This window comes from Callorhinus ursinus, unplaced genomic scaffold (assembly GCF_003265705.2).
Source record: "Callorhinus ursinus isolate GAN/ISIS: 27379988/994484 unplaced genomic scaffold, GSC_fseal_2.0 scaffold6, whole genome shotgun sequence".
In the NCBI taxonomy this organism is placed as follows: Eukaryota; Metazoa; Chordata; class Mammalia; order Carnivora; family Otariidae; genus Callorhinus; species Callorhinus ursinus.
This window is the reverse complement of record NW_027397068.1, coordinates 32914668-32931293: the sequence shown is the minus strand read 5'-3', so window position 1 is coordinate 32931293 and position 16626 is coordinate 32914668. Positions and strand designations below refer to the sequence as shown.

The 16626-nt window shown below is 34.1% G+C and overlaps 1 protein-coding gene across 3 annotated transcripts in view; it reads left to right on the top strand.

Annotated features, from left to right (window-relative positions):
• HDAC2 (histone deacetylase 2) overlaps positions 1-14770 on the top strand; it is a 29936-nt gene extending 15166 nt beyond the window's left edge. For all 3 annotated transcript variants that reach the window (XM_025864449.2, XM_025864454.2, XM_025864464.2), the window contains 9 exons: positions 1467-1608; positions 4999-5091; positions 5172-5280; positions 8428-8568; positions 8899-9007; positions 9615-9745; positions 10868-11023; positions 13684-13741; positions 14400-14770. In XM_025864449.2, the coding sequence (XP_025720234.1) occupies positions 1467-1608; positions 4999-5091; positions 5172-5280; positions 8428-8568; positions 8899-9007; positions 9615-9745; positions 10868-11023; positions 13684-13741; positions 14400-14430 (970 nt within the window). In that variant the 3' untranslated portion in view covers positions 14431-14770. The remainder of the gene's footprint in view (positions 1-1466; positions 1609-4998; positions 5092-5171; positions 5281-8427; positions 8569-8898; positions 9008-9614; positions 9746-10867; positions 11024-13683; positions 13742-14399) is intronic.
• Positions 14771-16626: the final 1856 nt, after the last annotated feature.

The window sequence follows — 16626 nt, the reverse complement described above, 5'->3', positions numbered from 1 at the left end:
TTTCAGTTGTAACATGTCTTAGCAGATTCCACTTCAGAGTACAGTGACTTCGTTTTTTCTTGGTATCAGAAATGTTCTTGCCTGTAGTTATTCTGTGCATACTGTTTATAGAGGCTTATTTTTCCATCATTTAAAATTTGGTTTTGACTCCTCAGATAAACAACTAAACTGTTTCAGTTAACTCATTGAGAGCCAAGGAAAACCACTTGAAATTATTTGCCTTGGTTTTTAATTCACTGTTGATTTTGGTTCTTGTGTTTTCGTCTCTGAGAAGTGGTTCTTGCCCACATGCTTAGCCTTAAACACGTTTTAACTTAATTTGTCTAGACATATATCTTTAACTGGCATGATCAATCATGATTTAATTAATTGACTATTGATAAGCCACTTAAGAACCACTCAGAAACTTATTTGGCTAACAGCTTTTTTATTATTTTTGTGAAGAAAGTCTACTATGATGAGACCTTCTGCTTTTTTTTTTTTTTTCCCCTAACTTTGCTGAATGGTGCTTTCCTGTGAGTTGAGAATATTCTAATGAGTTTTTAGTTTGATAATGTCAGTTTATATTATTTTCTTTTAACATAGTGGTGGTATCTTTACATAATAAACACAGAAAACTCTGCCATTTAATTTAATAACAATAATCCTCAGTTCACCATGCCATAAGTGTGACATTCAAAGTTCATTACCTTTTCTCTTGTTTTGATATGGTAATAAGATGTCACAGTATGGTGATATACGTGGCTCTTAAAACGCATGCAAGCTATAACTGCATCACAGCATTTTTGTAGTGCTCCAGGCAGCACGAGGAAGGGATGAGAGTACCAGATGTGGTTTCTGTCACAACTACTCTACTTTGCAGTTGAAAGCACAAAACAAGCCATAGCTAATTTATAAACAAATAAGCATGGCCATGTTTCCGTAACACTTTATTTTTATGGACATTGAAATTTACATTTCCCTTGTCACATATGAAATATTCTTGTTTTAATTTTACTTTTCAGTGATTTAAAAACGTAAAAACTATTCTTAACCTCAAGGCTTTACAAAAAGACTCCATTGATCAGATTTGGGCTCTGCACCATAAATTGCCAACCACTGTTTTATAATATTGAAAATTTACTAGAGAGATGTTTTAAAGTAATCCTGTAAGTACTGTATAATCTTCAGTTGTTAATATATAGAAACATGTAGTATGTTTTTAAAACACGTAGAACGGGACAGATTCCACAGGAAGAGTAAATACATTTTCTTACCTAGATTGGGGCTAAAGGGAGGACTTAAAGATCTAAGGCTCAAACTTGTGACTTTAGATGTTTGAATGGTCTCTTAGGCTGGAAATAAAGTAAGAAAGGGGATTAAACATTGTGAAATGTAAGAGTTCAAAAATAGGTTTTCTGAACCTATGGTGGGTCTTCTCATCTTTTAAAACATTTTAAAAAGTTAATTGATGGCTTTGTTTTCAGGTATCATCAGAGAGTCTTATATATTGATATTGATATCCATCATGGTGATGGTGTCGAAGAAGCTTTTTATACGACAGATCGTGTAATGACTGTATCATTCCATAAATATGGGGAATACTTTCCTGGAACAGGAGACTTGAGGGTAAGACTGAATTTCTGTCTGAATAAGAATTATGATATAGGGCGCCTGGGTGGCTCAGTTGGTTGGGCGGCTGCCTTCGGCTCAGGTCATGATCCTGGAGTCCCTGGATCGAGTCCCGCATCGGGCTCTCTGCTCGGCGGGGAGTCTGCTTCTCCCTCTGACCCTCCCCCCATCTCATGTGCTTTCTCTCTCATTCTCTGTCTCTCAAATAAATAAATAAAATCTTTAAAAAAAAAAAAAGAATTATGATATAAATATTAGGAGAACTGAGGATGCTAATAATCATCTAAACTAATATTGTTCTTGAGTTATTCATTTGAAATTTGTATGCAGAATTGAGTCATTTTACATGCTATAAAACATTTGCTAGAGTTCACTTTTGTTGACTGTAAGCAGAAATTTAGTGATAACTGAGAGGACTTTTTTTTTGCTCAGCCATTTTCTTTGGTTGAATAATTATTTTTGAACATCCCTGAAGCACGAAGAAGTTTTCTAGATGTTTATTTGCATCTTCAAAACCTATTTGATAGTAGCCAACATTGCTGTTGATTGTAAAGATTGGTGGAAGAAAATAACTAAATCTTTTAGGTTCTTGTACTGCTCTCCTTTTATGATGAATCTTGATTTAATAGGCCTAATTTTAATCTCTTTTTCCGTAGGCTTCTGAAATTTGTAGTCTATATCATTTGGAGAGAGAAAGAATACCATAGCTTATCCTGCCTGCCTATTACATTAAGTGCATTTATTTCTTTTATATTTCTGTTATCTTCTTCCATTTAGTGCTTTTTTATTGTCTGAATGTGAAAATCACTGGTCAAATCTTGTTTGTACAGAGTTCCTGAAGTTTTTTTGCTTCGCTAGTTTTTCTTGAACCAGACTATGTACATGTTGAAATTTATTCAGAAATTTAAATAGCCTTTTTTAATTCAGCCTGGATTATATGGGAAATTTCTCTTATCATGGCATTCAGTATTCTAAGTTATTTTATTAAGGTTATTTTTCATATCTGTGGTATGTAGTTATAGCTACTTAGCAACCAAAAGTTTGAAGAGTGGCCTTATTTTTCAAATACGTGCGTTTTTTTATTTGACCACAAGATGGTGCTCTTTCAGTAAGAGTTGTGATGTGAAATCTTTACTTAAAAATGGACAGAAGGTCAATTGTTTAATTTATTTGAGTTTAAATTATGTGGCTCTTAAAATTGCAAATGTATATATTCAGTTCCATGACTATTAGCTCCTTCAGTGCCTTTTCCCCTTGGTCTTAACTTAAATACAGTGATTCTTAGAGTATGACCCTTAAACTAGCAGTATCAGCAGCTCCCGGGAACATACTGTCAGGCCTCCGAAACTGGTTCTGCACACTAATGTTAGAGAACCATTGCTCTAAACCGGTAGAATTCCTTGGTCTGCAGCCATTTTACTCTGTGAAAATTCAGCAAAGCCTTCCCAGTTTTAAGCTTAAAGAAAGTCTCTTTTCAATATAATCCTAGTTAATCTCAGAAATGGTGAAACTGGCCTCTGTGATCATTTCTGACAGTATTCTTATGATTGTTTGAAGTTGTTAGAAAGTATTGGAGAATGGGTGTTTTTTAAAGGTTTTAGAATGACTTTCAATTTCTCTTTTACTCACTAAACATTTACACTTACTATATGAAATGTCATCATAATATTTTCCCTTTGGTTATTATAAAGGTGTCCCCAAAATTTTGTAAGGAAATCAAAGTCAGTCATACATGGAGTTATATTTAGAATTTCATGAAACTTGTGTGTATCTTCGATGTTAATTTAATAAACATTCCCTTTCTACCTACCAATTTATTCTAAATTAGAAAAGAAAGCTACTTTGAGCTTAGGTCATTGTTAAAACTGCTTGCATTTATTAGATCAGGAGTCTAAGTAGGGGAAAAAAGGGTATGCTAAAGGAGCAGTTGAGGAGTAAGATACAGGAGGGATAAAGCTTGGTGCAACAAGGGCAGCAGCTGAGGTGCCAGCTTTCGGCTAGAGTGAGACGTGCTGACAGCTTTCTGTGTTCTGAACTCTTAGTGTCAGAGTATGTTCCAGCAGTTTAGTTTTTAGTGCAGAATTTTAAGAATTCACAGTGCTTTAGTTTATCCACATCTGAATGGTATGTATTTAGTTATATATAAACATTTAGATTTCTTCCAAGAAAAGTTGTTGGGGGAGATACATAATTCCACTTACTTTTTCTTCCTTGGAAGTTGGGTCATGATAACTCTAATATTGAAAAATAAACTATGCTTTTTTAAAATGAATCAGAGAGATAAAGGAAGACTTGTACAAAAGCATTAGTAATCCTAAAGATTCATGTATATTGAGACATAATTTAAAAGACATAAGAATTGGGCTCCTGGGTGGCTCAGTTGTTAAGCATCTTCCTTCGGCTTAGGTCATGAACCCAGGGTCCTTGGATCGAGTCCCACATCGGGCTCCCTGCTCAGCGGGAAGCCTGCTTCTCCCTCTACCTGCCACTCCCCCTGCTTGTGTTCCCTCTCTCGCTGTGTCTCTGTCAAATAAATAAAATCTTAAAAAAAAAAAAAAAAAAGACGTAAGAATCTGTTACCGCCAATTCTTTGGTGTTGCAGGTAAAGAACTATTTTGTAACAATTTTTGTGCTATACCATTTCTTTTAGGAATTAGATGTGTGTGTGTGCACTCAGGTACATTTTACACACATGGATCTGTGCATGCATAATATATATACAAATAGTATATGTAGTGTGTGTGTGTGTGTGTGTGTGTGTGTGTATTTTATAAGTGTGTATATATTGCTGAACCCAGCTCTCAGTTTCTCTTGCTTCTTTGGGAAGTACTAATACCCAGAGTGGAATTTATTCAACAAATAGAAACAAAATTTATTTCAAGCCCAATTAAAGAGTAGATTTTGGTGCTGTAGTCTACAGTTGTCAAAACTTGAGGAAGTAGGAGCTTTTCTTTCATCATAAATAAACTTATACCAGAATGTGAGCCACAAGAGCGATTCTGCATTATAGAGACAGTTGTCCTCCATGATTCTTTGGCTTAGAGTATTTATTTTCTGTAGTTTTACTCATAACATTGTCATACATATTCTGTTCATGATTAATTTCTTGGTCTAATGTAATATTGCCTCTAATTGTTAAATTTCTTTTCTCCCCAAAATAACCATTACAGATTAATTGGAATTGGTTCTGTTCAGCTTAATAAAACAATCCATTAATATTGGAATTTACACCTATTCTGTATTACTTCCTTTCTTCACCTAAAAGATGAATTCAGAATTGGATATTATTACCTAGTTTTTTAATCTTGTAAAAAAATACTTTAATAAACATGTCAAGCATTTTTACTATGAAATATTTTCTAAGAACTGTTTAATTGTGTGTTTTAGGATATTGGTGCAGGAAAAGGCAAATACTATGCCGTCAATTTTCCAATGAGAGATGGTATAGATGATGAGTCTTATGGGCAGATATTTAAGCCTGTAAGTATTATTATTTTCAAAATCAAAATGGAATTTTAAAGTAATTTTACAGATATTAACATTTGTTATCTTGCACATAGATTATCTCAAAGGTGATGGAGATGTATCAACCTAGTGCTGTGGTGCTACAGTGTGGAGCAGACTCACTATCTGGTGATAGGCTTGGTTGCTTCAATCTGACAGTCAAAGGTAAGCAGTTTAATGGGTGATAGTCCCAGGAACATTTTTTTTTTTTTTCTTTCCAAGAACTTCCCATAAAAATTATCATAATTTTTTGCCTACTATATTAACACGTTTTGTATTTTTCATTGGTTTTTGTCGAATGTATGTATGCATTTGGAATTAATTTTTATAACTATAATTATGCTGTTTCAGTAAATTAGGTTGTTTTTTATTTTGTTGATACATTCATACATGAGTAGTTTTATAAAGCTTCTTGCAGTCCTAACCAAGGCAGCCATTTTCAGTGTTTTTTGGTTGCTCCTTTTGGTGTTCATCGTTCTCCAAGTACCATGCAAACTAACTTTATTTTATTTTTATTTTTTATTTTATGTTATTTTATTTTAAAGTAATCTCTGCACCCAACATGGGGTTCGAACTCAAAACCCTAGGATCAAGAGTTGCATGTTCCTCAGGGCACCTGGGTGGCTCAGGAGGTTGAGCATCTGATTCTTAATTTTATTTCAGGTCATGATCCCCCAGGGTCATGGGATCGAGCCCTGCATTGGGCTCTGCGCTCAGCAGGGAGTCTTCCTTGAGACTCTCTCTCTCCCTGTACTCCTCCCCCTGTTCATGTTCTCTCTCTTTCTCTAAAATAAATAAAATCTTAAAAAAAAAAAAAAAATGAGTTGCATGCTCCTTCAACTGAGCCAGCCAGGTGCCCCAAACTTTGTTACTTTCAATTTTAGCTTTGTATATTCACTTACTATCATGGAAGAAAAGGGATTTAGCTCTTTTTCACCACTTTGTCCCCAACACATGCATACACCCTTCCAGTATCTTCCTTTTTACAGTTTAAATCTGGTAATTATACTAGAATTTTGGTGTGGCATTCAGTGTTTACAAAGTCATCAACATTAAAGCACTTTTTAAAGGCTTATCAAATTGTTCTTTATTGTATAACTTGTTTTTCTTTCCTAATTTTTTCATTACTTGGCTTTCTCTTTAATCATTATTAAACCACCAGTATCTAAATAGCTTCAGATGTTCAGGTGCATCAAGTATTCCGTCATTTTTACTTTCTCGAAGAATAGCCTTCTGACCTGTTACTGTTTGGATGAGTATCCCCTATAGACTTGGTAGAAAAAGAGCTCTTTGCTTCTCTTTTTTTTATAGGCCCTCCCTCCCCCATTGCTCTTTCCTCTGTCTTGCTCTTAATTTTTGTGTCATTTTGGTGGAGCACTTTCTCAATAGCTTTCTGAGAAAAGATGTTTTGGGGGATCAAAAATTTAAATTTGATCAAGTGTAGAAATTTTAATAAGTTCTTAAAATTTGTTATATGGGGATCAGTAATGATGAATATTGTACATGATTTTGTAGTTTTCCTTTTGAATTTTCAGCTAACAAATGGATGTTCTTGGATTGAATTGCCTCATAAGATGTGAATTTTCAAATAGAACTTTTCTAAAATGACTTGGCTTAAATGGAATTAAATAACTAAATCCAGACACTAAAGTCTTTTATTTAATGTTATGATTGCTTCTGTACCAGTTAGCATTAGAATTAATGGTATAATCTGTTCTGCTTTTATTAGGTTGAAGCATACAAACTTGATTGCCCCTTTTCTTGGTAGGTCAACGGTGGTCAAATAGCAGTTTCTTATCGTTGAACTTAGTGTGTTGAAAACCATCTGTTGGCCTCAAAATGAACATGATCTTCCTAATGTACAAAATGGGTATTAACTGTCTGTTTTCATGTCCTAGCACTTTGAAAATGCTTTGATGCTTTCATACTTAAAAGTAGTAGCATTCATAATCATAAACTGCAGTGTTTTACTTTTGTAATAATCTATGTTTCAACTGTTAGAATTTCCATTGTATAAAGTATTAAGGATATTTATAATCCCAGATCTTAAACTTGATTCTGTTTTCTCCACTGCCAGCTTCAATTTAGATTTCTCAGGTCGTTTAAAGGTGGACTTCTTGTCCATCTCTTTTCTACCTTCATTTATGTTGTTACTGTATGTTCTCTGCCATTCTTCATTTTTTATAGGTTTCAGTTTTAGCCTTTAAAAAATTCTCTTATACTCATTTTTTGAGAAAAAGGAAAGTATTTTTGTTTAGCTGTCTTTACTCAGAAGTCTATAAAAGCTAACTTTTTGTTTGTCTTTAAAAATAGCAAAGTGGTTTTTATGTATTATAAGAAGCCCATGTTTTAGTAGCAGTAATAGAAATTAGGTTATGAATTTTATAGTGCAACAGTTGAATACTCAATGGAAATGCTCACAAATACACAATTACATGAGAAAAAAAATTTAAATCTTACCAACTCAGAAGGAATTGGAAGGAAATACTTCAAAAACTGTCTTTGGATGATGGAGTTTTAAATAGTTTTTCTTTGTACTTTTTTTGATTTTTCCAAATATTCTTCAGTAAGCATGGATTTCTTCTGTAATTGAAGGGTTTTTTTTTTTCTTTAAAGACTGATTTGTATGCCTGAATGATTGATATATTATTAATACTGGTAACTAACTTTTAATTATTAAAAAGTCACATTTATCCAAAGGAAATATTTCGTTTTTATATTAAGTTTACTTTCTATTCAAATTTCTACACGTAGATAGTTGTTGAAGTATTTCTTATGGTAATAGATAGTAATTTTATAATCTTAGATAAGTTAAGAAAATTACCGATAGTGCTGCTACCTGAAGATAACCTACAGTTAAACTTTGTTGTATAGCTTTTCATAATTTATCTGCATATGTTTATATGGAAAAGTGTTAAAATTTAGATTGTGCATGTTGTAACCTTTTTTCCCCATGTAATGTCACATGAACATAGGATCTTCATACCACATAATGTCTTCCTATGTTAATAAAAATAAGTGTTCTGTTCATATTTTTAATCTTAATTTAGTTGTATAATTCACTTTTCTATTGGGAACACTTGTTAAAATAGCCAATTATATCTTACTGTGTTTTATATATCATTGTGTGAAAGGTATTTAAAAAATTTTAGATTAGAAATTTCTTGAAATTTTTACATATTCTTTAAATACTTAGAAAAGCCGTTTTGGTTGAATAAAACTTTTTGTTTACATTTATTATCTTTTTAAAACTTATTTTTCAAACTTAAAATATTTAGATTTGTTGTTACCCAAATCTTTTTCTTGTCTCAGGTCATGCTAAATGTGTAGAAGTTGTGAAAACTTTCAATTTACCATTACTGATGCTCGGGGGAGGTGGATACACAATTCGTAACGTTGCTCGATGTTGGACATACGAGACTGCAGTTGCCCTTGATTGTGAGATTCCCAATGGTAGGGGTTGATATCTTTATTGCATGAAACTGTCAAGTCTTTTATTTAATGTTATGATTGCTTCTGTACCAGTTAGCATTAGAATTAATGGTATAATCTGTTCTGCTTTTATTAGGTTGAACCATACAAACTTGATTGCCCCTCTTCTTGGTCATCTACCTAGATGACAGAGGGATGATTACAGTAGATTCCAAGCCATGTAAATAGGAGAGCAGACACTTTTAAAAGTTTTCCTGGGGAATATTTCACAGCTTGGATCTGGATTTTGTGCATGGGTTTATGTGAAAACTGAGCTTTTAATATGTCACTTTATTTCATTGTTTTTAATAGAATTGCCATATAATGATTACTTTGAGTATTTTGGCCCGGACTTCAAACTGCATATTAGTCCTTCAAACATGACAAACCAGAACACTCCAGAATATATGGAAAAGATAAAGTAAGAGATCATTGAATTGATTTGATAAACATTTCATCTTTATTTTTATATAGCAGATGTTTCCTTTGTCTCATTTGAAACCTTAAGATTACTGATTTCTTTATTTTTTTCTGAGATAATATGTATGGGCTTCATAGCTCAAAAATATTTCCACTTTCTATTACTTACGGATTTTTAAGTTTCAAAGGGCACTGTAAATTGTATACATTCTTGCCTTACATGAAATTTTCCTTTTCGAAACATTTTGGAAAAGCTTTATCTCCAAGAACAAAGTGTTTAGAGAGCTATTGTAGTACACAGACCCAAGTTTGTGTCCTCTCTCTCTCTCTGCCACACACTAGTTTTGTGACATTTGGCAGGTTAATTTGCCTTTAGGTTATATTTTCTCATCATTGAAATGGGGGAATAAAATAGAACGTACGTTCTAAATTTTGAGGATTAGATGGGTTAATGATAGTCTGTGAAGTATCATGCTTTTATGTTATTATTTCAACTCATAGGTTAAATCAGATAAAAGATGAAATTCTTGCTTAATGTTTCCTCTTAAATTTAAGAGGAACTTGAAAAGAAATGAATTTTTTCTAATAAATTTGCATGTGTAATTTAGACAGCGTTTATTTGAAAATTTACGCATGTTACCTCATGCACCTGGCGTCCAGATGCAAGCTATTCCAGAAGATGCTGTTCATGAAGACAGCGGAGATGAAGATGGAGAAGATCCAGACAAGAGAATTTCTAGTGAGATAATGCCTTGATGTGTATTCTGTTACATTCTTCTGATTTGTTAAAGATATCACTACAGATTAAAGGTTTTAGTGGTCCAAGAACTTCACTATGGGTTATGTTTCATGAGGACACTATTATTATTGTCTGTTTTTTCCCATTTTTAATCTTACATAGATTTACCTTTTTTCTTTTTTAAGATTTTATTTAACAGAGAGAGCACAAGCAAGGGGAGCGGTAGGGAGGGAAAAGCAGGCCCCCCGCAGAGCAGGCAGCCTGAGGCGGGGTTCAGTCCCAAGGATTGGGATCACGACTTGAGCCACCCAGGTGCCCCTAGATTTAACTTTCTTACGCCTTAAAGCCTGATTTGAGTGTCAGTGTTTTTTAGTTCATGTGACTCTCTATATAGGAGCACCTGGGTGGCTCAGTCAGTTAAGCATCTGACTCTTTGATTTTTGATTTTTGGCTCAGGTCATGATGTCAGTGTCAGGAGATCGAGCCCCGCATTGGGCCCCGCAGTGGGTGTGGAGCCTGCTTGGGATTCTCTCTCCCTCTCTCTCCACCCACCCCCATATGCATGTGTGCATGCATGCTCTCAAAAAAAAAAAAAAATTTTAATGTATATTTGGGAATGAATTGGAAAGTAATACCATTTATCCAAAGCAGAGTGAGTTCAGTAACATTAAACACCTGTTTGATTCTCTAGCCTCTCATTCCATTTAATATTGATTGCTAGAGTTGTAGTATAATGGTATCTGTTGTGGTGTAGACCTTCTAACATACTAGATATTAATGGTATTTGTAATGTCTATCTACATCTCCTTTTAGCTCTGAAATAAATGGTCACTCCTTAGGTAAAGACATTATCCCTACCTCCTGTTAGTAAAAAATAGTTTTTCCCTCCAAATTTTTTTTGGTGAATTCCCCAAATGTTTTTCATGTTTCTTTGAATTATACTTCTTCCTAGATCAAATCTAAATTTTCAGTATTGAACAAACCATGCATTCAGTTCTAATCTTAACATCTGTTACCCTGTACTTTTAGATGTGGAAATTGGTTGGTACATTTTACATGAGTGTGTAACAATTATAAGACCTGTGACTGCCTTTGTGAACTTTTATTAAAATCTTTAATCAGTTCGAGCATCAGACAAACGGATAGCTTGTGATGAAGAATTCTCAGACTCTGAGGATGAAGGCGAAGGAGGACGTAGAAATGTGGCTGATCATAAGAAAGGAGCAAAGAAAGCTAGAATTGAGGAAGACAAGAAGGAAACAGAGGACAAAAAAGCAGGTAAGATTTATTTTTTGGTAAATGTGTTTTAATTGTAAGTTTTTAAGATGAGCTTCCCTGCAGTTTTTTATGAAATCCTGAAGTCAGTTGCACAAGTATTAAAAGGGATGGTTAATGCTAGGTAGGTGACTTTTCCGTGTGGTAAGTGGTGCTTACCTTCTGAATTTTTTATTTAAAGCTCTGATAATGTTACTTGTCACATTTGCTCTTACAGAAAACCTTACCTTCTCTTGCTGACGTAGACGTAAAATAGCAAACGTCACACTGTGATACAGATTGGATAAGAAGACAAAGTGGTTATAGATCCATTTGTCGTCTGTGAACAGAGCTCAAATTCTAAGATAGTTTTTAACTACCTGAAGTTTATTTGATGGGAATAAGACACAAAAGAAGAGTTATCCTTAGACCAGTTTCACCATTGTGACAAAGCTGAGAGAGTAGACTTTGCTCAGAAATTGTTTGATGAAAACCTTAAAACTCTGAGGAAAGATAGGAAGGTATTTGGAAGCTGGGTTGGAGGGGGAGGTATAATACTTTGATGCCATCACTTAAAAATGCTGCTAGCTCGTCTCATGACAAAATGATACTTTAGGCAGTAAATTTACTACTAGAATCTGTTACCTTTTATCTGCGTTCCCAGAGCACTTATACATACCTTGGTCATTTTATTTAACATAAATTATAATGCCTCGTTGCAGGATTTTATGTGCCTCCATGCTAGATTGAGCTCCTCGTGGCTAGGGAACACAGTATCTTGAATATCTATATTCTTAACACCTAGTGTGTTTCTTGATTGAGTGGCTACCTGATACCTGTATACAGGTAATGGTGATGAAGATGAGTTTTAGTTGGCTGTTAATTTTGAGCCTGTAGTGTGTGGAAGACTGCCAGACGATAGACAGACTTGGCCAGCATCCTTTTCCTTGTATCAGTCACATGGAAGTTTTCTCTTTTTTACTAGAGAGGTTAGGGTTCCCCAGCATATCTGACACTTCCACGTCTGTTCTTTTACTCGTGATTCACTCCACTGTAGGCTACCATTCTCTACCATTTTATAATTTTAACTTTTGAATGTATCACAGTGAAGGCTCCAGTCTGCCCTTACATACTGATTGACATCCAGGTATTCCACTTATGTCTGCGGTAAGGAGGGCTTAGCTTTAGCTGTAGGGCTTTTCTAGTATTTTTCATTTCTTTCACCATCAGTACAATATTCTTGGCATTTTTGGAGTTTCTTCTCATTTTAAAAATCTTCAGCTTTTTTGTGCTTCCCCCCTCCCCCAAATGGGAAAGCACCTTCACTAGGGTGCTACTTGTCTGTCATTGCTATTCTAGCTAAAAATGAGAGTACCCTTTGATCTGGCTTAATGACATTGTAGTGGATTAATCTCTTAGTATTTAGCTCCTCAAAACTTTGGCTGCTGATAATGATAATTAAAAAAAAATTATTTTGTGGTGGCTCTTCTTTGTTTAAAATCCTTTGTCTTACACATAAAGAAATACTACCATAGAAAACTTTTTTTTTTAAATCTGTAAATCAGAACCTAAATTTGGGGCCATTTCTTTTTTCTTCCTCCCTTTCCCAGTTCTGTTTTGGCACTTTGAATTACTAAGTTTACATATCCAAAATTAAGCCAGAAGTTGAAAAAAAATCATAGTATCCTTATTGTCACACACATTTTTTGTATTGTAAGTGAGACCAATCCCCTGAAATGTCTATGTAGAATGCTTAATAACAGTGTTTATAATCAGATACCTTTATTGTCAGGTCATGGATTCACAACTTCAGTTCATATGTTTCTTTAAAGAAATTCAGCACATTTGGGCTAATTTGTTTTAGTAATCTTGAGTTTGTAGTGTTAATGTTACTATTTTATTGATTTTTATTAGAATGGTAAAATTTTAAGACTTACACAGTCTGGGTTAAAAGTGAGTGGTATAAGCAGTAGGATTTAGTCTCTACTGTGCCCCTGGGCTTATCTTAACGTAATTCTCCTGTCTTTTCACAATACTTCAGTCCCAGTGGTCTTTCGGTTTTTCCTTCTAAACTGTTAGCTCTGTCTTGCCTGGGGTGCCTGGATGGCTCAGTCTTGGTTAACCGTCTGTCTCTGGCTTAGGTCGTGATCCCAGGATGCTGGGATCGAGTCCTACATTGGGCTCCCTGCTCTGCTGGGAGCCTGCTTCTCCCTCTGCCTCCCTCTCTCTCTGTCTCTCATGAATAAATAAATAAAATCTTTAAAAAAAAATTCTGTCTTGCCTCAAAACTCCTTTTAAGTTTTCCTTCTGTTCAGGATACTTCATCCCTTTTCCTACCCAAAAGCTGTTCATTCTTGGGACTCCTCTCAAATGTCGCTTCGCTGTGGTAGCCTTCCCCAACCTCCCTCAGTGCTGTGCTCATGTGTGTAGGCTGAACTTCTCCACAGCACATATCCCAGCTGTAATATTGTAGTATAAGGGAAACAAAACTTCAGAAGGGCAGGACCTATGTTGTTACATTGCCCCCTTGAACGTCTGTCATATTTAGCAAAGCTTCTATAGTTACTGAATTCATGAATAGTAATATTGTATATGACAGCTTTTTATATTTTAAGTATATTTTAAAATGTATATATTTTGTATTTTAAAATAGGCTTTAATCTCTTCCCAATTTTTGTTTTTAGATGTTAAGGAAGAAGATAAATCCAAGGACAGTAGTGGTGAAAAAACAGATACCAAAGGGTAAATTATATTCTTTATCTAGTAATTTTTATATACTATAAAAATAATAAATACATTTACTTTGGGTGTGTATGTGTGTATTCTTTTGAGAACTGCTGGACTGAACTTGCTTGAGAGCATCAGTAAGTTGTATGAGGTGCTCTAAATTTTAGTCCATATTGGTGCATAAGGGAATATATGCCATCTTAACCATCAGTTTATGTGTTGGCTGTTCATCTGTTACTTATGTAGCTTGCCTTAAAAAATGATAGACTTGAAATAATACTGTATAACTGAACATAAATCAGTTTGAACTCTTGTATGTAATGTATCTGAGACCTTTTGCTTTTAACTTTATGTGATCTTTTCATGGTTCTCTTAATTTCTATATATGTGAATTTTTTTAGTGTTGGGAGATGGATAAATTTAAACAGTGGGCTAGCATAATGCAATTCATGATTCAGTTCTGTTGAGCAAAATCATTATTGAAGTTTTTATCTCAGCATATAAATACTTGACCACATACAATTTTGTGCTAGCATTTATAGGATAACTTGGAATAGATTGTAAAATCACTGGAAAGAGTAAGGGAGTTAGTACTCCAAAAACAAGGCATTATCATGTGTTTCTGGGCATGACCCTACAGGACCTTAATATTTTATGTTGCCTCTTTTAACAGAGCCAAATCAGAACAGCTCAGCAACCCTTGAATTTGAATGTCTCACCAATTTCAGAAACCATAAAAGAGAGAAAATATTGGGAAGAAAAATTTTTTCTTTTTGAAGACTTCTGGCTTCATTTTATACTACTTTGGCATGGACTGTATTTATTTTCAAAATGGCTTTTTTTGTTTTTGTTTTTCTTGGCAAGTTTTATTGTGAGTTTTCTAATTATGAAGCAAAATTTCTTTTCTCCACCATGCTTTATGTGATAGTATTTAAAATTGATGTGAGTTATTATGTCAAAAACTGATCTATTAAAGAAGTAATTGGCCTTTCTGAGCTGATTTTTCCATCTTTTGTAATTATCTTTATTAAAAAATTGTACTTGGATTGTCTTTTGTCTGTTTATTACGACATTAAATCCTTTTTCGAGGGCTAATAACATGACTTTCTGTACAATTAGAATATACTAGGAGTGAAAGATAACTGATTACAACTTCAAGGACATCATTTACTGTTCAGGAAAGAGTATTTTACAGTACTTATTTCTTAATGCAATCGCAGTTCTACCATCTTGTTTTTTATAGTTCGGCCAGTCACTACCCGTAAAGATTGGCATCTCGTTATAATAATTTATCTCTACATTAATAATATAAGCTGTGCAATTGAAATACAGGAATTATATTTGAGCTGAACCAAAGATTCCCAAAAATTGGAAGTGAAAATTCTGAATTGAAAGAAGAAATCATAGTCTGAGAAGGAAACTGTCTTCCATACTGAGCAATATGTGACTTTGTTGCTAACCCCACCATGTACCAAGTAGAAAAGGAATCATGTGGTTGTGTTTGATCAGAATTTTCCTGTATTCATATTAAGTCTGTCTAAAATAAAACCTATTTAGACAAAACCTGGTCCTTTTACTGCATTTTACATAGCATCCAGGTTCCACTATTGCACACAAGTTTCCAAACCAAGGAAGTAAACACTTAAAAGAATTAGTTTATTTTTCAATTTATTGAGTATCTGTTCATTTTAATGCCTTGCGTATACAACTGAAAGTAATGGGAAAATGCCTGCACCCACAGCTTGCATTCTAGTGGTAGAAAGCAGACAAGTGGGTAATTTATACTTACTTTACGATAAGCAACAGAAAAAATAAAACGTTTTAGGAACTTGTCGAAATGAGCGAATAAATTACTTTTTTGCTAGACCTGCAGTGATTGTTTTGAGATAAAAATCCTAAAATTCCAGATGATGATGTGGAAGATGTTTCTCTATAAGACCCTGTGTTGAGAAATATTTCAGACATTCACAGAAGCACCCGGATTTAGGTAATGAACGGCCATGTACCCACTCAGATTTAATAGACTTTTCACTTTTACCATATTTGGTTCAAGTGTTTTTTTTTTTTCCTTTAAATATACCAGTTTGAAGACTTCTTTATACACTTTGCCATTTAACTCCCCTTTCCCACTTTTCAGAAATAACCATTACTCTGAAGTTCATGGATATTTTATCCATGTTTTTACTCTTGCAGCAAATCCGTCAGGATCTAAGCCTTTATGACATTAGGTATTAACTCAGTCCTTCAGGGACTAAGGAAATGTATTTAGTGTTTGTGAAACAAAAAGTATCACATACATACACTTGTGTAACTTGGTTCTTAAATTGTGATTTATCCCTGTTGACCAAGTGTAATTCATCTTAACTGCGATGCATTACTGTTCCATGTGTCTAAAGGACACACCAAACATCTGTTTCAATACCATAATGAATCTCCTTGGGCACATTTACGTTTTGTTTTCCTATTTACAAATACAAGCATTATGTATTAACTGAAGCTTCAAGAGAATTATGAAACAAGCACATTCAGCCTAAGTGACCTGGTACGACCTCCACACAACTGCTCAAAGAACAAGGACCCTGTTTACAAAAGAGCAATAACAAAAATTTCTAGGAATAAAATTATACAGAAGCTATAGTTCTGGTGTATAATGAGAAAGATCAGTGTAACAGATAAATATCAATATATGTTTGGAAATAATGGATAAATATTTCAGATTGGTGAGGGAAGAAAAAGGGTTATTCCTTAAGGAGTGCTGGGATAATCGATAGTCATACGGGAAGTTTTATACCTTCCACCAGAAGAATCGAATTTAAATTGCAAAGGGAAAGTGAGACCGTAAGTACTAGAAACTTCAACAGACTTAAAAAAGTAATTGGAGTAGATAAAGTCTGACTCCA